This window comes from Chionomys nivalis, chromosome 7 (assembly GCF_950005125.1).
Source record: "Chionomys nivalis chromosome 7, mChiNiv1.1, whole genome shotgun sequence".
NCBI lineage: Eukaryota > Metazoa > Chordata > Mammalia > Rodentia > Cricetidae > Chionomys > Chionomys nivalis.
Genome location: NC_080092.1, coordinates 11,840,631 through 11,867,712, shown reverse-complemented (window position 1 = coordinate 11,867,712; position 27,082 = coordinate 11,840,631). Strand labels below are relative to the sequence as shown.

Below are 27,082 nucleotides of genomic sequence, written 5' to 3'. Positions count from 1 at the left end.
CTTTACTGGGGTGGACCTATGGGCGGGACGATTCGGAGGACTGTATTAAAGAACGCTTCCGGAGAAGGGGTACTGTGGCGGGGCTTGTTGGGATCATGGCGGAGAATCACTGCGAGCTGCTGCCACCGGCTCCGAGCGGCCTCGGGGCGGGGCTGGGGGGTGGCCTGTGCCGCCGCTGCAGCGCTGGGCTCGGTGCCCTGGCACACCGCCCCAGTGGCGTATCCAAGTGGGTTCGGCTCAATGTCGGCGGCACCTACTTCCTCACCACCCGGCAGACGCTGTGCCGAGACCCGAAGTCTTTCCTGTACCGCTTGTGCCAGGCGGACCCCGACCTAGACTCTGACAAGGTAAGGGCCTCGTGGGTCAGCGGGAGACAGGCCGCCCTCGTCGCCTTCCGCGGCGCACACCTCCACACCGAGGGCACTCAGCGGAGCGTGCACTCTTGAGCCCAGCGTCCTGGGCCGGAGAGAGGATGGCACTCTCGTGCCCGTCTGCCTCAGCCCTCAGATTAACAGTGCTTCTCTCCCTCGCCTCGTCTTTCATGCTCTTCGGTCGAGAAGGACCGGCTTTACGGTGCCTCTAGTTTTTTTCTTCTCCCTAGATTCTTTTGCCCAGGGTGTGTGAACACCACCGCCCCAGCTATTTGCTGGCTTTGGAACCTGAGAACCCTTTGCATTCATCTGGTCTTTTCACATTCCAGACGTTTAAATTAACGTAGGCCATGGGAGCTGACACGGTGGCTGCCTTTTTCCCAGTGACTCGCAGAGTTTGTGCTCCATCCTTTCCGTCTCATCCATAATATGAAGGGGCTCTGAAGCTCTTGCAAGGTACAAAATGGTCCAAAGTGTCATTTTACTTCCAATATATGAATTATGTGTATCATGTTTGGGGCCAAATGTAGAAAAATCTTAGGATTGACTAAGAGAGACAAGGTATAGAATCCTTTTCGATCTGCTTTCCAAACTTGGTTTCTCCACTGACTTTCTTTGCAATAGGGTAGGAATTTTCCAGGTTAGTTTGTAGTTTATCTAATGTTTAATTAAACACTAATACTATTATACCTGTGGTAATGGAAAGTATTTCGATTACAAGAGTTGTGTGGAATAGTGCATAACTGATATCTCAGAACTCTGCAGTATTGAAACTTAGAAAAAAATAGTTTTCTCCGTTTTCTCCATAGGCAGTTTATGAGCCTTATACTAACTCTGTGAGTTTTCTGGTTGAGTCTACATCATGTAGACTTTGTGCCTTACTAGCCTGGAAGCTGCTGCTCAGGAGGCTTTTCCAGAAAGGTTAGGAGTCCATTTCTCTTCAAGAGGCCTGACAGAACATCTCCTCAGTGTGATCTAAGAATTGAGTCGCTGCAGAATAAGAAATTAGGGTTTGAGATAATAGAGTGTTAGTCCCTCACAACCCTTCTCCCAGCTGTCCCCATTTCTGAGTTAATCAAATCTTTACTTCTAGAGAACTGACCTTCCAGAAAATCACCAAAGTCTCCAGGATAGAAAGAGGCTTTTGTTAACTGGGTTTTCTTTTTATAGTGAGAGTGTATGTTTTATTATTGATTTTCCAAACAGTGAGTGTTTATAACCATTTTTGTCTTTAGTACTCAAGTATTTCTGCCTTGTCTATTAAATCCGATTTTAAATCAGCCTTATCCATTGGCTTTTAGTGTCTGCCTAATTTCAGCACTGGAACAATGGCTTTAGAGCTGTTTCATTTTATCGTAAAGTCAAATCGATGTCTTCATTTTACTGACTCTTAAGATTACTTTATAAACTACTCTTTATTGGGCCGGTGACATGGCACCTGCTGCCAAGCCCGACAATTTGAGTTGAGTCTCTGGTATCCACGTGGTGGAAAGTAAACTGACTCTTGAAAGTTGTACTTTGAACTGGGCAGTGGTGGTGCACACCTTTCATCCCAGAACTGGAGAAGCAGAGGCAGGCTGGTCTCTGTGTTTGAGTCCAATCTGATCTACAGATTATGTTCTAGGACAGCCAGGGCTATACAGAGAGACACCGTCTCAAGTTAACCAAAAGGAAAAAAAAAAAAAGGCTGGAAAGATGGTTCAGTGATTAGAAGCTTTGGCTGATCTTCCAGAGGACCTGGGTTTAATTCCCAGCACCCACATGGCAACTCACAACTGTCTGTAACTCCAGTTTTAAGAGATCTGACACACAGATATATATGTAAGCAAAGCACCAATGCACATAAAATAAAAGCAAGTTATTAATTTTTTTTAAACTTCTATTCTGACCTCTAAATAAATACACCATTATGGTGCTTGTGTGCACACACACATACATACATACATACATACATACATACATACATACATAAATGTAAATGTGTGTATGTGTGTTTGTATTTTCTTTACTGCAATGGGAGATTCCCTATCAGAATATGTTTTAGTTGATTTTTTTTAATTTATTATTTTAGAGCTAGAGAGTTGGCCCAGTGGTTAAGAATACTCATTGCTCTTACAGAGAATCCAGATTGGGTTCCCAGAACCCCTCATGTGGCTCACAGCCATCTCTAACTCCAGTTCTAGAGAGCCTGACCCCCTCTTTTAACTCCTGGGTACCAGGCATACATGTGGTGCACACACATATGCACATGCAAACACTCACACACTTAATGTGAAATGAATCTAAGCTTTATTTGTCTTAAATTACATTCGATTTCTAAAGTTTAAAAGCACAATTCAGAACATAGATGTTGTAATAGGAGCGGCGGGGCTGCGTCCCCGGCACCCAGCCACCCGCATGGCTAGCTTATGCCCCGAAATAATTACACGGAAACTGTATTCTTTTAATCACTGCCTGGCCCATTAGTTCCAGCCTCTTATTGGCTAGCTCTTACATATTGATCTAACCCATTTCTAATATTCTGTGTAGTACCATGAGCTGGCTTACCAGGAAAGATCTTAACCTGCGTCTGTGTCTGGTGGGCGAATCATGGCGACTCCTTACTCGGCTTCTTTCTCCCAGCATTCTGTTCTGTTTACTCCGCCTATCTAATTTTCTGTCCTATCAGGGCCAAGCAGTTTTCTTTATTAATTGAAAGTAATTCCTCCATCACATAGAAGTAGTATAACAGTACCCAGGCATGACAGAAAACCGCCATAATTCCAGCATTGTGGGGCAAAGCAGAAGAATTGGGAGCTACATAATGAGTTGAGGCTAGCCTAGGCTACAAGGACTCTATCTCCAGAAAAAGAGAGCAGATGCAAACTTGGTACCATGGTTGATAGTGTTTTACTCATAAGTTTCTAGAAAGAGTAATTCTGATTCACATTAGTCATGTATGTTATTAGAGTATTCAAATAAGAAAATCTATTAAGTGTTCTGTGTTCTCTCTACCCCCTCTACCGGGTTCTGACGAAAGAGTCTCCCAAGAGATTTCCACCTTAATTAAATCCTAAGGAGGAGGTTAAAAAGAAGGGGTGTTAACAGATGGAGGCCATTAATTACATGATGGAAGATAAACAGGATGTTGATTCACGTGGAAAGATTTCAAGCTCTGACCTCATAGTTAAGATGAAGGAACGAATACCTGGCAGAGAGCTCCTAGAGTTGAACTTTAACAGGGACCTGGTGGAAGGTTCCCTTTCTGGTATTTATTTGACTGGTGGTTTTTTTTTTGTTGTTGTTTTTTGGGGTTTTTTTTTTTTTGTTCGAAACAGGGTTTCTCTGTAGTTTTGGAGTCTGCCCTGGAACTAGCTGCTGTAGCCCAGGCTGACCTCAAACTCAGAGAGATCTGCCTGCCTCTGCCTCCCGAGTGCTGGAATTAAAGGCGTGCGCCACCACTGCCCGGCTTTGACTGGTGTTTATTGAGTGCTTAACTTTGAAGAATGTGATGCCCAGATGGGACTTGAATTAGGAAATTTAAGGGAAGATGTTCCCAAGAAACCTTCTAGGAACCTTCTGGGTTTCACAGGGAAAACACCAAAGACAGACTGTTGTCTGGGGTACCAGGGCTGTGAGTTACTACAGGGAAGTTTCTAGAAGACACTTTCCAAAGTTGTTGACGGACAGACTGCTAGGGATAGGAGAGAATGCAAACACTCAAGGCTTGCTTGACTGTCCTCAACCTCACAGCCGGTCTTCTGGGCTATACCTGTTCCCCATGTTCTCAAAGCCTAGGGTGGGACTTAACTACCCACCATGCCATGTATCCTAGACCTTTGACCTCTTATTTCATGGACCAACTCTGAGCCCACTGCTGCCATGCCATGGAAGTTCTTTCTCTAGACAGCCTGAGTGAATTCTCACTTCCTCTTGGGACATCCTCCTGCGGGACTATGGCTGTGTTGTGCATTTGAGCATCTGCCATTGTTTGTCATTTTTCTCTCCAGTGTTGTCTTTGGGGGCGGGGCAGGTGTGAGACTTCTAAGCTGCCCATGGAAAGTGCTTTGCAAAGGCTTGATATTTGACCCATTTTGATTATGTTTCAGCATCCCATAGCATGCCAAAACAGTTGTGTGTTGCTCATCTAGCCTCTGACTTAGTGTGACCATGCTTCAGGAGGAAAAGGGAAACGGCACATACTGTGTGGTCGGAAGCTATCCTGAACTAGAGTGTTCTCTCTCTGACTGAGCTGGATCTAGGGAAGACTGCTAGGCACATGAACTTCTGCCCTTGGAACAGGGCCACTGTCCCAGCTTTGAGGTTGGAGATATAGTTACACCACATGGGTCTTTGGAAATAATGTTTGCTACAACCAAGCCTCTATACAGTTCTCTGTATCCGCTTTGGGTGCAGTTGGTGCTGGTGAATTTTCGGGTTAGAGAGATAGCCAAGGGATGGGATGCAAACATCTTTGAATTAGTTGCTTGGCAAGAGAAGTGGGGATTACTTAGGGTATAAATGGCAGATGTTGTTCTGTGTAACTAAATCAGAGAAACGGGCCACAAGCCTCCTGTGTGCTGGGCAGAGTTGCATTGGTCTCAGGCTGCGAGTGGGCATGGGAGGCATGGGGTGTGCTTTACTCCTACAGTGCTTTACAGATGTGGCTCAGTGCATTCTTGGCCCTAATGGTGCATCTTGGTCTTGGGCTCTTGCCCCCTTTACAGTGGATGCTTGTTCTCACGATGTCTGGTCTCCTCTGTCAGTGTGCCTCATTCAGAAGCCCCTTGGTCCTGAGCAGGTCAAGTGGGCTTGTCATTGCATGAGGAGTTGGATCTTTCTGAAGAGAGCTTATCTTTGGGAATCCTCTGAGGCATGGGGTGGGGGGTCGGCTGGCAGGTGCAAAGCCCTTGTTTCTGTCCGCTACTAGTGTAGTTTGGTTGTCCTTCTCCAGATGACAGTGCCAGGGGTCGGAAAACTCTGGCCACCCACCATCTTTCCCACATCACATGTTCTTGGAGCGTGGAGCTTATTTATTCCCCTTTGGGTGGGGTATTGGGTGCTTTGGTTCCGAAAGTTGAGGAGAAGAGAACAATAAGGCCGCAGTACTTACCATCCAGCCTTCTCAGAGTGTGTGCCTTCTGTTCCCAGGAGCAGAGGCTTAGGGGTGGCAGCTGTCTGCTGCTCCTCAGGCATCAGTGCAGGTTCACAGCCGTCCCTCTGCATGCTCTGGGCTACTAGCCAATGGGAGGGTCTGTATGGCTGAATGCCAGCAGGCTGACCCCGTTCAGGTGCAAGCTGATTCTCATTAGGTCTTGATTAGGGGCAGCTGTGGGAAGGAGCGGGCTGCCTGGTAAGGCACTGCATTTTCTTGTAAGATGCTTGACGAATCCCAGCTTAGGAGAGACAACTATGGAGCTTTGGGGCAGCACCCAGTACCCATGGAGCTGACTTTGAGGTAACCACAAGCATCTTAGGGTAGGATGTGCCCCCAGCGGCCTCACTGCCCTTGTTCTGATGGGTTCTTGCCTCCTTGGCACTTGGGCTCTACACTTTTTGTTTTAGTTTCTGCAGATCAGGCCTGGGTGGCCAGCTCCTCACTGACTGTGGGCTAAGGTGAATTTTTTTCCAAGCAGATGAGGGACAGTAAGTGCCACTGGGGGCTGGATAATCTTTAATGAGAGGAGAGAAGAGGAAAAGCTGAGGGTCTGCTCTTTGAGCCTAGCAAGACGGTATAGAAGAGTTTTTATGCTGTTTGCCTTCTGGCCACATGTGAGGAGAGTAGAGGCCACCTTGAAACAGATGGCATTTTAGTAGCTTTGGAGATTGCTGAGGGAATTTATAGTTGAGGTGTGAACTCCTGGTTGGGCTGTCCTGGCCACAATGCCCTGGACTGCCAACATATTAGCCAAAATGGAGATGCTGGTGCGTGGGCTTGAAGACTATGGAGCCAGGAAAGGCTTCCCTTTAGGCACACCTGGTCCAGATCCTTCTCAATGCTTACATTTCCTGTCTCTCCTTTCTCCTGTCTAGCTGATGATGGCAGTAGACTTTTAAATACACTCTCACTGTCTGGAAGGAGCAGTATGTACTGGAGGTTGTGTGGGGCTCTTCTGTCTCCAGTGTACCGAGCGGGGAAACCATCTGAGAAAACCTGGGGATGGATGACCCCTGCTGTGGTAATGCAGATGTTCGTACCAGGTGGTGGGAAGTGTCTTCTTCCTAGAAAAGCTCCTGTCTTCTGAATCAGTAGGACCCCACAGTGACCACAGCTCAAGGAACCTGCCCTGGATGAATTCCAAGCATGCTGACTCCACGAGAAGACTCAGGAGCCTCAGTCTTGGGGTCCAGTTCACAAATCTCACATCTCGCAAGCTTTGTTGGTGTCCTCAGTTTTAGTTTCCAGCTAGGGGTGGAAGTCATGAATGTCTGTGGCAGGGCTACTTTCCTCAAGTCGTGACTCAGAGCTCTCCCGGGGTATGGTCAAGGCCACACAAGTGTCGCAGTGATGGAGAGCCCTAGCAGACTCTCACCCCGCAGTCTCACCTAGAGGTCTGGCTTCTGTGTTTCCCTGTGTTTTAGTGGCCAGGTGAACTCCTGGCAGCATGGGTGCCCCAAGAAAAATGGAATGAGTGTCCTCCTCTCCTAAACTCCTTTGTACTGGTGGGGAGGGGTTGTGTGTGCGGGGAGGGGCTGGCGTACAGTAACAGGCCTGGGAAGCTGGGGTCTCAGTCTGGCCTCACTCTACAAATCTGTGAGTCTCTTACAAGCCTCCTGGGTCTCTGGTCGTTGGTACCCTCACTGCAGTTGGTAAATATCTAAGATCTCTTCTGGATCAAAGATGTGACAAATATTTGTAAAGCAAAGCAAGAAAGTAGAAATAAAGGTTTGTGTGTGGATGTGTCACCCGAAATGGGGAATTTCAGAGTAAAATCTAAGCATTTGTAATTAGGTTGATTTGTGTGTTGACGCGCACAAAATTCAATGCATTTGTCTTTTAGTTGGTGGAGTAGGCTTCCAGATTCAGTGCATAACACTCTGTTCTGAATTCTAATCTTCCTGGCGGTGCCTTTTCCCTTCCACAGAGATAGGTGCAGGTGCGTTTGAACCTTGAGAGTGACACTCTGCAGCTGCATCTTCAGCTTAGGGTCTTGCCTGAGGCGTAGTGATTTTGACACTTGTCTGCATGCTATTTTCAGAATCATGAGGCTGTGTTAGGGTCATGCCCTAGAGGACAACCACAGCATGGGACTGTGTTACGATTGGATGACTAATAGCCTGCCTCTTACTAGGTCTTTCCCCACCAGAGACAGCTGCTTGAGACAAGTTTGTTTCTGGAGGTGGTTTTCCACTCCTTTGAACATAGATTTGTGGAGTTAGGCCTCCTGGGAGCATATTTGACTTGGGCCTGGCCTGGCCTTTGCCCGTTTGCTCCTGGGAAAGATGTCGATGGGCAGCTCCCTTGGCAAGGCCAGGGCACCCACCTCAGAGGCCTGACTCAGGGTTCCTTCTGCTGCAGGCTTGGGGCTCAGCCTCCACATTATGCCCACTCAGTGCCAACTTGGGCATTAGCAAGCTGTCTCGCATATGTGGACTGGTGGTGTGTTTTCGTGGGGGAAGTTGGCTTTCATGTAATGTTCAGAGCTAAGTCCAGTGATCCCTTTTTTATGCCTTTGGAGAGAAATGTACATAGTTCCAGTCAGTGCTGCCGCAAGTAGGTCAGACACAGATTCCCCGAGAAGTGGGGTAGGAAGGGTTTGGCGAGACAAATGATTGTCAAGAGAGCAGTCGTAATTCTGGTGCTTTTATGGAAAAACAAAACCTACCCACCATACCAACACAGCAGAGGCTTTTCCCTAAATCCTGGTGGGACTAAAGAGAAGAGTGCCTTGTTGTGACGGCTCCCCGGCTGCTCTCTGAATGCTGGGTTCAGGAGAGCCTACTTTCCACATCTCGAATGCTCTTGGCATAGGTGACACTGTAGGCCCAGCTTCATTTGGCCCCACTTGCTGTAGTCAGCATCTTAATAGTCCTCTTGGGGACTGATATAGAGGTGCATGCTTTTGATCCCAGCACTCAGGAAGCAGAGACAGGTGGATCTCAGTGCACTAAAGGCCAGCTAAACCTTTATAATAAAAAGATATTGTCTCAAAAATTAATAAATAAAAACTCAACTGATTTTACGAGTGAACTGAGGCTTGCATTTGGATTGTTTGTTTTGTTTTCAAAGCCAGAGCTTCTCTGTGTAACAGCCCTGGGTATCCTGAAACTATGTAGACCAGGCTGGCCTCAGACTAACGGGGATCCGCCTGCCTCTGCCTCTTGAGTGCTGGGATTAAAGGCGTGTGCCACCACACCTGGCTTGTGTTTGGATTTGTGTTTCCTGGTTTTCTCTATTTCTGTGTTAGAATGGAGGCCCTGAGCTTCATTACCAGCACTGGGACATGCAGTGCTGGAGGCTCATTCTTGTCAGCCGTTCATCACACTCCTGCAAACACGTGTACAGCCTGGAATGTCCACAGCGGACCCTCCGCAGCGCTACTGTGTGTGTCATGGAGGAACTATGGGATACTGGGCTTGGCCTGGGCCCTTACTGTGGAGTTGAGATCTCAGACACAGACAGCTGCTGGAGGATTTGGTGTGAGTGGTGCTCATATCCATTACCCCTTTCTCCTTACTCTGGCCTCCATATCTGCTCAGGCAGCTGACCTGCTTTAAGGAAGTAGCCAGCAGAAGAAGCTTGCCTGATAGCTGAGACGATGCTTCTGGGAAGTGATCCTCTACTTCCCCTTGATTCCTGGGAGTGTCTAAGCGTGAGCCTAGACTCTGGAGTTTTAGAGAGATTATGAATATTTTAAAGAGACTGGACTATTTTTTTTCCTTCCCTGAGACAAGATTTCTCTGTGTAACAGCCCTGACTGTCCTGGAACTTTGCTTTGTAGACCAGGCTGGCCTCGAACTCACAAGAGATCTTCCTGCCTCTGTCTCCTGAGTGCTGGAGACTAAACTTTTTTAAGATTTATTTATTTATTTATTTATTTATTTATTTATTTATTTATTTATTATTTATAGTGTTCTGTCCACATGCATGCCTGCAGGCCAGAAGAGGGCACCAGATCTCATTACAGATAGTTGTGAGTCACCATGTGGTTGCTGGGAATTGAACTCAGGACCTCTGGAAGAGCAGCCAGTGCTCTTACCGCCAAACCATCTCTCCCAGTCAGGAGACTGGACTTTTAAAGTTTCTATTTTTAAAGATTGGGGCTTTCAAAGTTTGGAATATGTTTTATATTGTGATATTGATATTACTGACATCTTGGGAACAACAAGAAAGGAGAGGCTATGGTTTAACTGTGTTTTTCTGTCAGATTGATAACTGGTCAATTGTGCTGATTAATTGTATCAGCTTGCCATAGTCTAGAATCATTTGGGAAGAGGGAACAATTGAGAAGTTCACCCCGTCAGATTGGCCTGTGGTTCATTTTCTTAATCAATGAATGATGTGGGAGAGCCCAGCTCACTGTGTGGTCCAGGGTGCTATAAGAAGGTGAAAAGCCATGGAGAACAAGCCAGAAAGCAGCATTCCTCCATAGCTTCTGTATCAGCTCCTGCCTCAGGTTCCTGTCCAGACTGGGTTTCTTCTCTGACATCCTTCAGTGATGGACTGTGATGTGGAACTGTACGCTGAAATAAACCCTTTCCTCTTTAAGTTGTCTTTGGTTATGGTGTTTTATCACAGCAATAGAAACCCACTAAGAGGGACATTCTCTCTACCCCTCTGGACATAGCCCAGTGAGGGTCACTGCCCTACCTGGTCCTATAGCTTTGCTTTCAGGCCTGTGCCATTGCTTTTCCTTGATAGCTCCCTGTTTTCATTTCCAAGGTGTTCTGCCCTGCCATACTCAGTACAGGCTACCTTCCCTGGGTGGCCAGGGGTCCTGATGCTGGCCAAGGCCTTCACACATAAGGCTACGTTTGTTCACATAAGACTGCGTGCGTATGTTCACATAAGGCTACGTATGTTCACATAAGGCTACATATGTGTTCAGGTTCTGTTACTCATCTTGCCCTCCAGCCTGGCTTAGCAAAATATTTGAACTACTTTGGTCTTGTTTTTCTGGAAGTCTCCACATCTAATGTGCTTCTTTACTGGATGCAGAGGAAGGTTTCTAACAAAGTACATATCTTGCCCTTCCTTTGTGACTGGGTTTTAGGAAAACAGGACATTGGGTTCCATGCACAGACAACTGCCTAGAAGAGCCTGAAGCTGTAAGAAGGTTCCTTGGGCCCGGCGCTGGTTGCACACATGTTTAACCCAGGCACTCAGGAGGCACGGGCAGGTGGATCTCCAAGTTTCAGGCCAGTCTGGTCTCCAGAACAAGTTCTAGGATAGCCAGGGCTATAACAGAGAAGCCCTATCTTCAAAACACAATCTTGAAAGGTTCCTTGGGCTGCTGTTTCTGTGTTGCCGCGTCCGGAGCGGTGGTGGTGAGCCCTCGGCTCTAAGATGGGGAGACATTAGGCAGAGCACACCCCTTCGTTAGACGTTCACATTGTGGCCAGGATCTCACGCCAAGTACTCTGAGGAGGTGTTGTCAATCTAACTGATCATTTGCCTGGAAGGGGCCACTGTTCAGGTATTCTTTTTTCAAGACAGGGTTTCTCTGTGTAACAGATCTGGCTGTCCTGGAACTTGCTTTCTAGACTTACTTTGTTGTAGAGCTCACTGGCCTCAAACTCACAGAGATCCACCAGCCTCTGCCTCCCAAGTGCTGGGATTAAAGGCGTGCGCCTCTCTTGCCTGGCCAGGTGTGTTCTTTTCCATGCCAGAGGGGCTTTGGCCTAGCGCATTGCTCTAGAGGGGAATTCCAGAGGGGCTTTGGGCTAGAGTATAGTTCTAGAGGGGAGTTCTTTCAGAGCAGTTGCTGGAAAGCCGCCTCCCACAGGGCATGCTCAGTAAGGATCAGCCACACCCAGCATGTGGGCTGGCCAGGCTCTGCTAGTGAACCCGGCTGGGCAGAGGCTTAACACCCTTTATGGTTTTCAGGCCAAGTGCTGATTCCAGCTCATGCAATGTTAATAGCTCCTCTGATCTGCCACAGTGGCCTGTGCCCTCATCCTTCAGGACTTGGGAGGCCTAGGTCACTTTTGTGTAGTCTTGTGCCGCTTGTCATTCTGGAAGTCTCCCGGAGGCTGTTGAATGAGGGCACTCAATAAACAGCTTCCTCCCACTTCTCCTTTTCTTCCTTTCCTTCTTTACTCCTCCCCCTAAGTACCCTGGATGGAGGACTTTAGGCTTCTTGTTGCCAGGGAAGACTGGGCTCTGAAGCCATGGCCATCGTGACAGAGAGAGGTCCCCAAGAGTATCCTGGATAGGGGTGAGCCCATCCGCCACTGACCTTTTTTTCTTGGTCTGCCAGTGGTCTGTCAAGGTGCATTGAGCCATGAATATTCCTGAGCGTGGTGATGTGGAAATGTCACCCTCCAGGAGCACCTCCACACGAACAGAGGGGAGACCTGCTTGTGGCTTCCTGTAATGTGGGGATAATTGCCACTGCTCTCCGTGATTTCTCAGCTTTGCTTGGCGGACTGGGGTCCGGAAGACTGAGACTGGAAGGCAGGGCCAGGCGACAGAGCGGAGAGCCCTGGGGCAGTTTGACCGGTGTGTTGTCCTTGGATGAAGTGATGAGGATGAAGTCAGGAGGGCTAGGGAGTTAGCCATTCGCGTTGGATAGTATAGGGGCCCCGGGAAGGGAAACACACTTAGGGTGAGCCCCTGGCTTCCACCCATTCCTGCCTCCCAGACCTTGGTGCCATGATGTAACCACAGCTCAGGTGTCCCCCTTTGATCTCAGAAAAGCAAGTTTTTGACATCCAGTGCCTATGGATGTTGGGAAGAACCCTTGAAACCACCAGATTTTTTTCCACCAAATACAGAAATGGTCATCTATGAAGATAGCCTCTGAAGGCTCATTGCTTTGTGACTGAGGTCTCTGTGAGCTCTGCTACTCGTGGGCAGATAGATACACCCATGGGGGTCAGGGAACCCAGCACACTGTCCTAGGCCCCATGACATGGGCCTCGCCTGGCCAGCTGTCACTGGGTGGCAAGGGCAGCCTGCTTCAGTGGTCTGTGCCTTCAGTTGCCTCGTGGTGTTGTGTTATGGAGCCAGGTTCTTTCCCTCGTGCTTGGCATGGCCTTGGAAAGGTGGGTGGTGGCCTCACCTCGGAGCTCTCGGGCTGCGGTCCCTGAGTAGCTGCAGAAGTAGGTATCAGGCTGCAGCAGTGGAGGAAGGCTCACCCTTCACCAGCTTGTGTGGTCCACACCAGACACCAGAAGGTCTGCATCCCTGTCAGACTGGGCAACCCCCAAATTATACACAGTCAATCTGTGGCAGGTCTGGAGTAGAGTGTAACAGAAACTCACTGACCCACACCCTGGGTGGGGGCACGTCCTTGTAACCTGTGTGTGTCGCTACACCTCCGCTGACCCCAGCCAGACTGTGGCTCTCGTGCGGGACATGGTGTCCAGCAGGCCTGCATGGCGTGGGGTACCATGTGGAGCTGAGTGCGCCCCGTCCTGGAGGAGGATGTTCTCAGAGATAGCTGTGGTGAGCATGTGAGGATGGCAGTCCTGAAGCTGCTGCCCTGTCAGTCAGCAGGCAGATGTACAGCTTGTCCTTCAGATGGGTCAGATTCCACAAACCGCTGACCACAGAGCAAGGGTTCCCTTAGTGATCATAGTCTCCGGGAAAGCCCAAGGGCTGTGGTTTAGAAGGAAATGAGGGTACCCTGTGTGGTCACTACAACATTACCACTGACCCAAGTTTCCCTTGTTGCTGTAGGAGGCTCCTGACAGGAGACTTAAGGGCGCGGCTGTGGAGGGTGTTTTCTCCTGTGTACTGCTGCTTGACTCCTGGGTCTTAGCTTTTTGCTCCAGGATGCCCCGAACAAGGAGAACGGGCTGCCAAGGCCTGAGTCTCCAGGGTCTTAGAAGTTGAGCCATGGAGCAAGGTGTGGTGCACATTTATTGGTACTCGGGAGACTGAGGCAGGAGAATTATGAACTCGAGGCCAGCCTAGGTTACATGGCAGGGTCAAAAGCCATCCTGGCCTCCCCAGCTGACTTGTCCTGTGAGGGGAGTGGGGATTGACTTGTGGGTATCACACCTTATTAGCTATTTCTCAGAGTCTTGGAGCTAGAGCAATACCTAGTTGGCTCAGATCAGTAGACACAGAAGGGTAGTTTTGATGACGGCTGGGACCTGTTTTAGGTCAGATGGGAGCAGACTGCACCAGAGACTGCTCTGAAGTTCTCTGAGACAGGTGCGTGAGCGTTGTGGGGCCTACACAGGCTGTGTTGTTGAATATGGTCTGCCCTTAATCCGACAGCAGAACCGCCGGTTTCTACACAAGAACTAACAGCATTATGTTCTTTGTAGGATGAAACGGGTGCCTATTTAATTGACAGAGATCCCACCTACTTCGGACCTGTACTGAACTACTTGAGACACGGAAAGCTGGTTATTAACAAAGACCTAGCAGAGGAAGGTAAGGCGTCTGTTTTCAGCAGACACAGAACTGCACTGGGACCTGGTAGAAGTGCTGGTTGGTTCCTTGAAGTTACAGGTGCCCCAGGTCCGAGGGACTGCATGGCTGAAGGACCTGAGCTGTGCACCAAGTGGCCAAAGGCCATGTTGTAGACTGTTTGAGGTGTCTTGGTGACGCAGTGCGGGTGGCTCTTCCCAGCTCTCACATCTGTTGTGCTTTCTGCAGTGTGAGCCTGTGTCTCGTGAATGCTATAACAAGTTCTGGGAAGTGAGGTGTGGAGCCCCTCTGTGCTCTCCTTCTAGATCAACTCGAGGATCCTGGACATTTGCGTATTCTCCTCCCTGGCCGCCATTCTTTATCTTGCCTGGTTTCAGAGTATAGGATACATAGCACCAAGCTATCTTGTCTTGCCTCAGAAAAGGTAGGGCCATTTTAAGAAGGCCCTAGACCAGTCATTCTCAACCTTCATAAAGCTGCAGCCCTTTAATGCAATGCTCATGTTATGGTGACTCCCAACCATAGAATTATTTTTACTATTATTTAATAACTGAGATTTTGCTGCTGTTGTGAATCGTAACGTAAATCTGATCTGCAGTTGCCACCGTAGGTTGAGAGCTGCTGCCCTCATATCTCCAGTCTGGGTTGGATTGTGGGGTTCTTTTGGACGCTCCTATCATGTATCTTCTTTCTTTAGGATCTCTTTAAGTCCCTGGTTACTGTGTTACCGTGTGGATGGTTACATGGAAATCTAGTTCTGCTCTGGAGTTGTGAGAGCCATGCTTGTTGCCCCGCAGCCTCTCATACCTCATTCCCTGCACTCTGTCCTGCCTAGATCTCCTGTGTTGCCGTACCATGTGTTATCCTGAGCTGTCCTGGTCTATCTTTGATTTCCCTTTAGGAACGGGAAAGCTAAAGAAATGAGGGAGGACACTGGGCAGTGGTGGCACACACCTTTAATCCCAGGCAGAGACAGGCGGATCTCTGTGAGTTCAAGGCCAGCCTGGTTTACAGAGCGAGTTCCAGGACAGGTTCCAAAGCTACACAAAGAAACCCTTTCTTGGAACTCCCCCCCAACAAAAAAAGAAAGAAAGAAAGGAAGGAAGGAAGGAAGGAAGGAAGGAAGGAAGGAAGGAAGGAAGGAAGGAAGGAAGGAAAGAAAGAAGAAAGAGGTGAGGGAACCAGAAGCAGGGCTCTTGCATTCTAGTTTTAAGTTTCTAGAAGTTTGAGTCCTAAGTGTGATACATTGGATAGCAGGCTGTGGGGACGCCTTGGAGCAGGGGTGGCTCAGCCAATTCCAGTCCTGGTTTGAGCAGGGGAAGATGTGGTAGATGTGACTGGGACACTTGCAGGAGTCTGTGGCTTCCATGCCGTTCAGTCATCTTCAGGAGGAATCTGGCACAGCCAGGCAGCCTCCCGGCTGCAGAGAAAAATGCCAGTTATCTCCCGGTGTCTGTGGGCTAAGAGCAGATGTCACCTCTACGCGTCATCTGTGGTGGCAGTGCCACGAGTCTGTCTAGTGACCTGACCTTCATGTTTGGTCCCCTGCCTCTGCCGAGCACTAAGGAGGACTATGAGATGCTGTGACAAGCTGGCCGCACGGACTTCAGGCCAGGGATGGGACGAGTGCTGGGATGAGATCCTTATTTGCTTTGCTCTGATCTAGTAGAAAAATCACGGTTATTTGCCTCTATTTCAGGTGTGTTGGAGGAAGCAGAGTTTTACAATATCACCTCACTAATAAAACTTGTAAAGGACAAAATCAGAGAACGAGACAGCAAAACATCACAGGTGAGACGGGGTGCTGGTCCGCCCGCAACTTCCAGGCCTGAGTGGTGAGAGCAGGTTTGGCTTCCCTGTGTGTGGCCTTGGACCATTACTGTCCTCTCCTCATCCTGTGCCCCAGACCTTGCTCTCTTCTTTCTCATTTGCCACGAAGGGTCCACACACCTTTGCTTGGTCCCTTGCCAGGGCGCCCACTGCAGCCATGGAGACAGGCAGCTATGTAGACTGTGCAGTGAGCGCATGGAGGAGACTCCAGGGGCCTTGTGGGGCAGTGGGATGCTGGAGGGCAGACACACTCTGATGGCCGAGTATCACCACCTGGTCTGCGAGTACAAGGCTTGTGGCCAGCATGAGAGAAGAGAACATTGATGAGCTGGGAGGTAGTGGCACAGATACTAAGTTTGTGCAGTCACGGGGAGGAGTTGGGCGCCCTGGGCCCTCAGCTGCCCGTCCAGTGTGTGTGTGTTGTGGGTGCTGTGTGAGGAAGACCTCAGTGGGTGTCAGCATTGCTCTTATCAACAAGCTAGGTCTGCGCTTGAGAGTGGATACGCCCTCATCCAGCCCATGAAGTGAGTGCTGGCATCACCTGACTTGGTCTACTTAGCTGCCTCTCACTGCCTCACCCCTGTGATCAGCCTTCCTGATGGGCTGCCCCTGGGCACTTTCCTACTGCACACCTTCACACGGTGGCACTCTGGCTCACTGATAGCTGGGAGTGAAACAGAGGCCTGGCCAAGCCTTCTGCCCTTCACTGGGCCAACTCAGTGGCAGGGAGGGATCTGAGGAGGGGCTTCTCATCATGGCATTAGAAAGGTCCTGGAGGTCCCCCATCCCCCTCAGTTTGCCTCTTATCCCAGTCCCATTCAAGACCACATGACCGATCAGTGCTACTTCAGTGTCTGTCTACATTGTTGAGGCAAACGAGATGCTCCTGGCAGGGCCTTGCCGCACAGAAGCAGAGCACCCATTGCCATTGGGTGTGATAGCCAGTGTATGAAACACAACCCGAGCAACAGCAACTTGGAACCCTTATGTCCTGTACATATTGGGGACTCTGAGTGGGGGGCAGATTTGTCTTTTGGTTGTTCCCCGTCCCACACCCAAGAACAAAGTCTACCTGGAACTTCCCAGGGAGTCTCTGTTGGGCAGGAAAGGTTAAGCAAAAGAAGCAGAGGCAGGTGGATCTCTGAGTTCAAAGCCAGCCTGGTTTACAGAGTGAGTTCTAGGACAGCCAGAGTTACACAGAGAAACCCTGACTCAAAAAACAAAGAGAAAAATGGTTTTCTGTATGTTCGTATCTAGCCATGGGTGCTCTGAGATCTCAGGAACATGACTCTTTTTATTTGGGAATCTAGAGTAGGAATATTTTGAAGGGTTGTGGGAAAGCCTCGGCAGCAGCTGCTGATGTAGATGTACGTGTGTGGACATGTTCAAGGTTGCCTTGGATACTGACTGACAGACCTGTGGCAGTATGGGGTTAGGTTACTGGGGTGCATAGGGCCTGACCTCTGGGCGTTTGTCTTTGTAGATGCCAGTGAAGCATGTGTATCGTGTGCTGCAGTGCCAGGAGGAGGAGCTCACACAGATGGTGTCCACCATGTCAGACGGCTGGAAGTTTGAGCAGGTGACGAATAGGAACCCATGGAAGTCCTCAGGTCACAGGGACCGTTCCCTAACCCTCATCCTCCCAGACTCTGTGTGTGCTTTTCTAACGCCAGCTCTTCCCTCAAGGCTGGTCTGTGCCATGTCCAGCACTTCCCCCGTGTGGAGCTCAACTCCCGAGTGCTCCCTGCCCACACACAAACATCGGGCTGGCTGATGTCTGCCCTCCTAGGGGTCTGGCGGGTCTTACAGGCTGCATGTGTGTGTGCGTTGTGCCCAGACCCTGTTAGAATCACATCAGAGGGTTGGGCAGGAACAGATGTCACCGTGGCAGAGCCTGCCCCTCGTGTCCCTGGCATGTGACCCAAGAAAGACTGTACACTGGAAAGTGGCTGTCACCATTTCTGGATCTGTGAACTGGGTCGCCTCATTTGGAACCAAGCGCCTTTTTCTCTGTTCTCTTGTGACTTCTGGCTGGAGGAGACTCTTCTCCCAGAACTTGAAGACTTTGTCCTCAGCTGCCCTGTAGCACAGGCACCCCTCTTGCCTCCATCCTGACCTCTGTGCTATCAGGTTCTCTCTGGTAAAACCCAGAGAGCTAGTAAGGTACATTCTGCCTCCTCAAGGCAGGACTAGTACTAGATTGGCAAGCCTTCAGAGAACCAGGGTGAGGCCCAGTCCCTCTGAGGTGGCGATTACCTTGTGAGGATAGAGTCTCAGGGAGACATGCGTTTGTGTTCCTTCAGTGGGACCTCCCTGCAACTACCTGATTCAGGCCAGCACCTCTGCCGTCGATCCTACCTGGTGAGGTCTGTCCCCCGTTGCTGAGGGGAATAGTAGCTTTCTCATGTAGCCCATTTCTCTCCTGACCTCGTTTCTGATGGTAGACACATGGGCAGGGACCACGGCGACTGGGGGCAGTTGAGCCCCTACTGCCTACTCACTGTGTGCCATTGACATCCTCACTGTGGCTACAGTGGTTTCCCTTGAGTTATTTTTGTGTTTAAAAGAACAGAAGTATGGGGCTGGAGAGATGGCTCAGAGGTTAACAGCACTGACTCTCTTCCAAAGGTCCTGAGTTCAATTCCCGGGTACCACTTGTTGGCTCAAAACCATCTGTAATGAGGTCTGGTACCCACTTCTGGCACAGGCATAAGCGCAGGCAGGACACTGTATACATAATAAATAAATCTTTTAAAAAAAAAAAAAAAACGTGCTTGATGTCTGTGCTCAGCTTTGTCTCAGACTCATGGCTGTGGTGATGAGCATGGTCTTGGCCCAAGTGGCCTATGAGACACGTTAGATCAGGCAAGGGTCTGCAGAAGTACAAGACATCACCTTCTCTGTCTGTCAGTCAAGCTAGGCTCTCACTTAGCGCTCTGGGCTTTTAGTGCTCTTGGCCTCTGTTCGGCTTCCCTGAACTCCCTAGTCCAGCGCTGGGGTTCTCTGCTCTGGGTGGGCACTGGAGTTAATCTCTTAGGCCCTACTCACCCCAGGAGGGTTTCTGGCTGCCAGCAGTAGGTCCTCAATGGTGCTCCTACGTGAACTCTGGTCCTGCTCTCACTCACTCGCCTTAACCTTTGTACCACTACCCTCCTCCCTCTGCAGGGTACGCAGTCATCATCCCCTAGGGTTCAGAGTCTGCAGAGAGCGTGTTCCAGCATGTTGTGCAATTATGTGGGGGTGCAGGTGTAGGTTCCTGCAGTGCACTGGGAGTTTGTTTCCTAATAGTTGTATGGAAAAACCTGGCCAAGGCTAGCTCTCCTGCCCCTGAGCTTCCAGTTTGTGCCCTGGCCTTCCTCCTGGGGGTAGGTACACCTGGGCCACTGCGCACTGTCACAGGCTGTGTCTCCTTTCAGCTGGTCAGCATCGGCTCCTCCTACAACTATGGAAATGAAGACCAGGCCGAGTTCCTCTGTGTGGTCTCCAAGGAGCTGCACAACACCCCCTACGGCACAACCAGTGAGCCAAGTGAGAAAGCCAAGGTGAGTGCCAGCAGGACGCTCCTGTCCTGGCAGACTGCGGCTGGCTTTTTCTTCTTTTCCCTCATGATTGTTGCTGTTTTCTCTAGACTCTTGGTTGTTGGGTTTCTTGGGCTAGAGATCTTCACACGAAGCAGCCTCGTGTCGGAACAGAGGCCCTTACAGCACCCGTGTCCGCAGCCCCCAGACAGGGTTGTTCCTAGAAGTCTTTAGGCCTCGGGACTGTGGCTGTTCACTCAGGGGACGTCTAGGGACACAGGTAGAGGGCAGCTCCCCTGAGCTCAGGTTTCTAGCCCTGCGGCTGCCTCACTGCACACACTGGTCTCTCACATCTGGTTTAGTGTGTCCTTCAGTCCTAGCCCACGGGGCACTGGGTTCTTCTGTCTCTCGTGGAAAGCAGAATTGGCCAAGGTGAAGAGTGCAGCCTGCCTCGTCTACTTTGAGGTTGCGCTCAAGTGACTGACTTTGGCGACCTTTCCTCTGAGTGCCTGAAGGCTGGGACTCGGGCACACAGATGCTCGAGTCCCTGCAGTGTACACTGTTGGCCTGGGCTGGGTGATTCCTGGGCCTTGGAGCTATTTTGTGGTAGCTTGCCAGCCTTGCTGCCAGCTCAGGAGGAGCCAGAGCCTTGCTTAGACTGACTCCAAGGTCATATGACCGTGTAAGGCCCAGGGGAATGTTTAGCCGGGGATTGGGAGTTTGGGGGGGAGTGGATGGGTGGGTGGTGCTTATGAGTTTGGGTGAGAAGAAGCCAAACATGGTGGGCTTTAGCTAGGGACTTGATGGCAACCTGACCCTTAGTCAGTGGCCCCTAGGTGGCTTCTGCCTCCCTGGAGCTTCCCATTTAGCTTTTCTTGGTCTTTAGGGTGAGTACTTAAGAACTGACTGGTGGAGTTCCTCAGGGTTGTCCAGGAAGCCGTGCTAGCTGTCTCTCAGCAGTGTTCCCACATTGCCCACATTGTGATGTGACAGTGTCTTTGCCATGGGCTGATATATTACACCTTCAGAACCTCCTGGTTCCTGTCCTTAGCCTCTGTGTGATCAAGAGAGGTGAGGCGGGGGCAGACCCTCTGCCATCGCTGCCCAAGCACACGATGCCTTGAGTTGTACAAGGCTCAGGCTCGGCAGGAGGCCAAAGGAAGCCAGAGTTCCAACATTTGGCCTGGGGCAAACTTCTCCTTGGGTCTTAGATCTAACTGGCGTCCCCTACTTTAAGCACCTCTAACCCAATTGCAGAAGGACTTTTCTGTCTTTGAGCAATGACAGGCCTTTTTCAGTTATTTTTAGAAGCCCCAATCCCCACCCCCACTCCTGCTAAACTTCTGGTTTTTATAATGAAGCTCACCAGAGTTCTTTCTCCAGCAGAGCTCATCTTCCTCTATGGCTTTTCAGCTGCCAAAAGGACTTACTCTGTATTGTGAGGAGGCTTCAGGCATAGGCCCAAGTCCCTTTGCTATTGAAAATATGTTCCTATTTCTTTCTTCAAAAATACCTGTCTCTGGGCTGGGTGGTGGTGGTGCACACCTTTAATCTCAGCACTTGGGAGGCAGAGGCAGACAGAGTTTTGAGTTTGAGATCAGCCTGGTCTGTAGAGAGAATTCCAGAACAGCCAGAGCTACACAGAGAAACCCTGTCTGTAAAAATCAACATAAACAAAACCAAAACCCACCTTGCTCTGAAGTAAAGCAGCCAGTGCAGTTTCCAAATGCACATAGCAGCAGGAGGTACCATGGTCCCCAAAACTATGGGGACCTCTGGGAGCCAGAGCTAGAGAACAGGAGTTTAGAAACAGCGCATACACTGGGCCACCCTTCTGAGAGTAGTGGGTCCACAGTGTCCCCTGAGCATCTGGTGACCACCCGGTACTGCCACAGTCTTCCTGTTTCACATGGGAACGGTCGGAGTAAAGGCTCTTAGGGTCATGAGACTGTAGTCTGTGTGAGGAGCTGAGCTGTGAATGAGCGGGGCAAGCCCTGGGTGATCGCCTCGCTTCTAGTGCCAGCCACAAGTGCAAAGCCTTCCTAGCCCTCTGATCTGCGATCTAGCCCTGGCTCAGAATGCAGTCGGAGTGGTTGGGCGCATAAGAAGTATACCTACCAGAGGAGAGTTCTGGGGCCAAGAGCAAGAGAGCCCTCTGTAACTGGGTGACAGAGTATCTGTCACCTGTGAGGGAAGCCATCGGATCTGTGGGTCTAGTGTGACTCTTATAATGCCCTCCTACAGACATGAGTTATTGACGGGCTGATAAACCTCTGCCCACTGGCTGGTCAGCCTCAGCCCCGCCTCTGTCGGGCAGTGGGCTGTTGATGGGGCCAGGCCCGTGGTCCTCTAAGTCACTTCTCCCGGGGGCTGTGGGGGGGGGGGTGTCCACTGCAGGTGAGGGACTGCACAGTTCAGCCAGACCTAGGGATGCCCAGCTTTTCCTCCTGGGTGGTACTGGTTAGCCCTCCTGCAGGCCTGCATTGCTCAAGCTGGGCTGACAGCTGTCTTCCTTATTCCTGCTGTTCTCACCAGAGCGACGAAGAGGAGACGGGGCACCAAGGCAGTGAGTGACTCAGATTAAGTGTAAATGTCACGGTGAGCTCTGAAGCCCTTTAGGTAGACCCTACACCATAGTCTCCTTGCCCCATGACCCTAGTGACTTTTGCCTTGACCCCTCCTTTGTGCTTCTGTATGTTCTGTAGTGGACAGAAACTTGGATAGTCGAGCCTGTGTGTCTGCAGTAGAGCTCCCTGTAGGAGGGACAGGAGACTGTTGCTTGAATGCTGGGTGCCGCTCTGTTATAGTGTCCCTCCATGGATGCCGTGTGCAGAATTGAGGCTTTGTGTCATGTGAGACTGTGGGTGTGGCCACAAGAGTGTTTCTGGGGTTGAGCAGTGAGTGCCCACTCAGTCCCACCTACGGCCTAGGGTGGCCTAAATGTCACCTGGGGCTGAGCAGTGAGTGAAATATGAAATAAATGGGGTTTATTTCATATTTAACAAATATGAAAGCCATGGGGTTTTGTTCTCAGGTCCTCAAGGTCGCGCTTTACCCTAAGGTTGGAGCCTGGGGCAGGAGGGTTCCGAGTACCAGAGCAGCCTAAGCTGCACAGGGAGCCCTTCCTCAGAACAAAACAAGGGCCAGTGGAATGGCTCAGTGGGTAAAGTCACTGCCTTACAAGCCTGGTGGCCCAACTGTGACTCCCCAGGACCCGTGTAAGGATGGAACTAATTCCTGGAAGTTGCCTGACCGCCACATGTGTGTGCATACATATACACCAATAGCAACAACAAAGTGCTTAAACTTCCTTTTCGAAAGGCAGAAGGGCCGGGTGCGGTGACACACACTTTTAATCCTAGCACTTGGAGGCAGAGGCAAGTAGATCTGTGTTTCAGGCTGTCCAGGGCTGCACAGTGAGACCCTGTCTATAAATAAACACATTTAAAAGGTGAAAGGAAACATGAAATTTAAGAGATAGGGTGTGTCTCTGCTGCCCAGATATATTTCTGTTCCCCTATTTACTTCCCAGTGCTGGAAATGGGCGTATGGCCTGTTTCAGCGCCTCATTTGTAATAGCCCTCTGGGGGAGTTCACAGCCACCAGGGTAGGAGACTTAGTTGTGACCTGCCTCGGGTGTGAGCTGTGACAGGCGGGACTGACAGAAGCTCGAGGGAGCCATCCCTGCCTTTGGGTTCTTGGAGAAGGTCACAGGGAGGTGCCCAGGCTTCAAAGGCTTTGAAAGTCCCCTGGAGGGAGGGGAGGGGACTTCTGTGGTCTCAGACTTCTTTTTTTTTTTTTTTCCAAAGATTTATTTATTTATTATGTATACAACATTCTGCCTCGATGTATGCCTGGACACCAGATCTCAGTACAGATGGTTGTGAGCCACCATGTGGTTGCTGGGAATTGAACTCAGGACCTCTGGAAGAGCAGCCAGTGCTCTTAACCTCTGAGCCATCTCTCCAGCCTGGTCTCAGACTTCTTCTTCTTCTTCTTCTTTTTTTTTTTCTTTTTTTTTCTTTTTCGAGACAGGGTTTCTCTGTGGTTTTGAAGCCTGTCCTGGAACTAGCTCTTGTAGACCAGGCTGGTCTCAAACTCACAGAGATCCGCCTGCCTCTGCCTCCCAAGTGCTGGGATTAAAGGCGTGCACCACCACCGCCTGGCTAAAGTTTTGTTTTTTTGTTTTGTTTTGTTTTTCTAGATAGGGTTTCTCTGTAGCTTTGGAGCCTGTCCTGGAACTGGCTCTTGTAGACCAGGCTGGTCTCGAACTCACAGAGATCCACCTGCCTCTGCCTCCCGAGTGCTGGGATTAAAGACGTGTGCCACCACCTCCCGGCTGGTCTCAGACTTCTTGAGAGTCTTGAGGGAACATGCTTTGATGGCTCTAGCTCTGGGAGCCTGGGTTTGTGGGAACAAAACAGTGGTGCCCACAAGGCAAACCTGGAGTAGGCACCAGCTCCCAGAGATCCTAGATGAAGCCACATGCCCTGACCTCCCTGTGAAAGGCAGGAGCATGCATAAGGTAGTCTCACTACCCAAGAGAGACAGGGCTGCCTAGCCTCGGCCATAGGATGATGGTCTTGCTGTTATAGGTCCTGATGGACCTCAGCCCCTTCGGGATTCACACTGTTCTGGGCAGACAGTCCCGCAACCACTTCTGCTAACTATACCCTTACCTATGCTGGCTCTGCTTGGCTCAGAGCTGGTGGTGCTGAGACCTTGGCTCCCCGGTAAGAAGGTGGTGCCAAGAGTCACCTCCAGATATCCTGGAGAATTCAGAAATTGCCCGCCGTGTGGAGCTTGCCATTGTCAGACTAGGGAATAGCACTATCTCATAGACTTGTGAAGCTCCTGATGAAGTGCCAGGGTGGCCATTTTGGCTTCCCACAGCTGTTAGTGAGGCTGGCCTAGGGGCAGGCATGGTGTCTTGGGTGCAGGGGATATGCAGGAGCAACCTGAGAATGCGGTCTTCTCTTGAGCCCTTCCTCATAGCCTCCAGAGCCTGCTCGTCCTGCTGCACCAGACCAATAGGGTTGCTCACAGTAGCAGATGCCAAATGGCTACTGTGAGGTTTCCTCAGCTCTGTGGCTTTCTGCCTGGAGTCACGTCCTATCCCAGCCCTAGAGGCTACTAGAGGCTCATGTGCCCAGCCCCAGCATGTTTTTAAGGACTCCAGGGACTTCCATCCCACCCGGATATGCAGCTGACTGCAGTGTACTAGCTAAGGAGCCTGGGAGTGGAAGCCAAGGGTGAGGGGCAGCAGGTGCTGCAGGGATGCAGCCCCAGTATGGAGGGCACCACAGCGTGACCTGGCCTGGAAGGTTTCCTGAGGTTAGGCAGAAGACTGGGACCAGTGAAGGGGGGGTGCAGTCCTCACTGATGGATGGGGTGGGGGCTGACCTACTGGGCACAAGGGACTCTGGAGTATGTCACCCCCACTATTGCAGTCTCCCTGTTATTTAGCTGAAGCTCTGGCCTGAGCTGAGGGCTCCTTTGAGCTCTGCTCTCTGACCAGGGCACTTGGTCAGGGCCTACACCCTCACTCTGCCTTTCATATCTTTCAGATTTTGCAAGAACGGGGCTCAAGGATGTGAGGAGTACTGACAGCTGAAGAAATGATTTTCTTTCCCCAAGACAAAGTGAACCGCCATGCGCAGAAAGCATGGCTGTGAGAAGAAACGTGCTTTTGATCATTTCTCTAGAGATCTGGGTATGGATCCTTTTTTGCCTCAGATGTGGGTGGCGAGAGACAGCCCAGCTGTCAAGCCAGTCGTCCCCACAGGGAGGCAGCTAGGGCTGGGTTGGCGTCTCTGTGGCCTCACTCTGTTCTTTCCGAGTGCTCCGTGGGACTGAGGCAGGACGCTACTGACCAGCCCACGCATTCCTGAAGATGATTTGAAGGTCAAGGTCCTTGGTGCTACACACACAGTCTGCAACAGGCAGCCTGGGCCTTGCCAGGAGGGAGGAGCAGCTGCCACAACCCCTGTCCAGTGCACTGTGGCTTAGGGCGTGGGTGCCTGCTCAGCGCTGCTTGAGCACCAGGCCCTCTTCCTTGGGTCAGGGAGGCGGCTGTGCCTCTGGGCATGATTGGTTGATTTCTCTTGACCTCGGCTGAGGCTCCTGACAAAGGCAGCCTCCTCATCATCACTACTTCTGGACACCTGCCCTGGACTACACCCTTTCAGAGCCAGGCTCTTGTAGTGGCCGTCAGCTTGGCCCAGGATCATCAAGGCTTCTCAATTTGTATTTTCCAGGCAAGAGGACTTTGTATCCCTTTTTTAAAGTGTGGATAGACCACCCGGTGTTTATACTCTTTAGAAATGCCTAAAAGTGTTGCTACATTTCGGATTGATCTGTTAAATCATTTAAGGGAGGTAGATGTTTTGCCTCGTGTGCCCCACCTGTGGGCTCATGGGGAGCTGGCGCCTACCAGTGCCTTTGCCGTGCCTGGGATGGAGGCTGGGGCGGGAGGCCTGACCACCTGGCTTCTGGAGCTGACACTCCAGGTCATGTTGAACATTCAGGATGTTTACAACGCAAACATGTCTCCTTCTCACTGGCTCTCATTTCCTCGTATAACTATGCAGTTCTTCTCTTGTATTTCTGGAGTGTTTGAGACTGCATGGGCTCTGTCCACCTGACATGACATTGGAGCTGCCAAGGTTCCTGCAGAGGCTGCGCCTGCTGGCTTTGAGACAGACCTTTCTTAGCTGGTTAGGGGATGTAGCAGGCCATAAACTTGGCCCAAGCAAGCAAGCTCTGTGCTTCTTGACCCCCTGGCTTCCCAAGGGAGCTGTGCAAACTGACCACCATGGCTGCCCGTGTGCTGGTCAGAGCCTCTAACACTGTTTCAGATGCTTCCGGAAACTTCTTGCCTAGGCCCTCTTCCTTCTCCTCTGCCAGTAACTGATTAATCGAGTTCTCCAGCATCTAGGACTGACCTCGTCCTTTCCTAAGGTCTGTTGTATGTTGTTAAATGTTTGGCTTAAATGATTCATAAAAACTTTTCTGTTGGGTTGATTGGGTTCAGCAGCCCTGGGGGCAGTGGCTCTGCTGTTGGCCATGGGGACTACTCTGGGGAGCGCTGGACACTTAGCATTGTTTGATTTATGACCTTGACAATAGATAGGCTTGTGGGGGTTTTTGTTTTTTAATTTAATGATATTAAAACTTAATTCACTAAAATTCTAAGGGGATATTTATACTTTTATACTTTTTTAGGTATCCGTATTTTATCAGCTTACCGTTTAATGCCTAAGTTTCCCCTGAAAATAGTAAATAAAATTGTGTATTTATGAATGCGTTCAGCAACTGTTAATGTGTTAAAGTGTGCAGAAGTGCTTTCCCTCCAGCAGCGTGTCCTGGGGACCAGAAAGCCGTGCTCCTCTCCCTAGAAAGCAGCCTCTTTCCGGTTCTCTGAGGGCTTGCTTCCCACGGTCAACAGGGATGTCTCTGATGGCCACACCCTTGCATATCCTGTGTCCTAATCATTCAAGCAACACAGCCAGGTTGGTGGTCCACTGACCCAAGGGTTCAGACAGGGACTGTCCTGTTGCCCTAGTTGAGATATGGGACTCCTGTACATCGCTCAGGTAGCCTGGGTGTTAACACCGGTGCTCTGAGAGGTCTCTTGATGCTGACCTGCCTCACAGCCTCGAACAAGACTGAGCAGAAGACTAGAAAGGCAGGGCATCTAGTCTCAGTCTTAGACAGCCTGCCAGCTGTGAGGGTGTCACGAGGGGCCTGGAGCATGGGCTTGGGCAGTTCTGATTGCGGGAGAACAGCAGTTGGGACAGGAGAGGCAGACTATGAGACATCGGGAAGTAGGTCCACAG

General features: G+C 50.4%; 1 protein-coding gene across 1 annotated transcript; it reads left to right on the top strand.

Moving 5' to 3' along the window:
- The first annotated feature begins 55 nt into the window (after window positions 1–55).
- Kctd5 (potassium channel tetramerization domain containing 5) lies at window positions 56–26,538 on the top strand. The gene is made up of 6 exons (XM_057776360.1): window positions 56–347; window positions 13,791–13,899; window positions 15,596–15,687; window positions 17,210–17,305; window positions 19,143–19,268; window positions 24,812–26,538. The coding sequence occupies exons 1-6, from the start codon at window positions 96–98 to the stop codon at window positions 24,839–24,841; spliced, it is 705 nt and encodes a 234-aa protein (XP_057632343.1). The 5' UTR covers window positions 56–95; the 3' UTR covers window positions 24,842–26,538.
- The last annotated feature ends 544 nt before the right edge of the window (window positions 26,539–27,082 follow it).

Coding starts and splice junctions, on each gene's coding strand:
- Kctd5 (XM_057776360.1), top strand. CDS start 96: ATGGCGGAGAATCACTGCGAGCTGCTGCCACCGGCTCCGAGCGGCCTC. Junction 15,688..17,209: donor GAGACAGCAAAACATCACAG/GTGAGACGGGGT, acceptor TTGTCTTTGTAG/ATGCCAGTGAAGCATGTGTA. Junction 17,306..19,142: donor ACGGCTGGAAGTTTGAGCAG/GTGACGAATAGG, acceptor GTCTCCTTTCAG/CTGGTCAGCATCGGCTCCTC.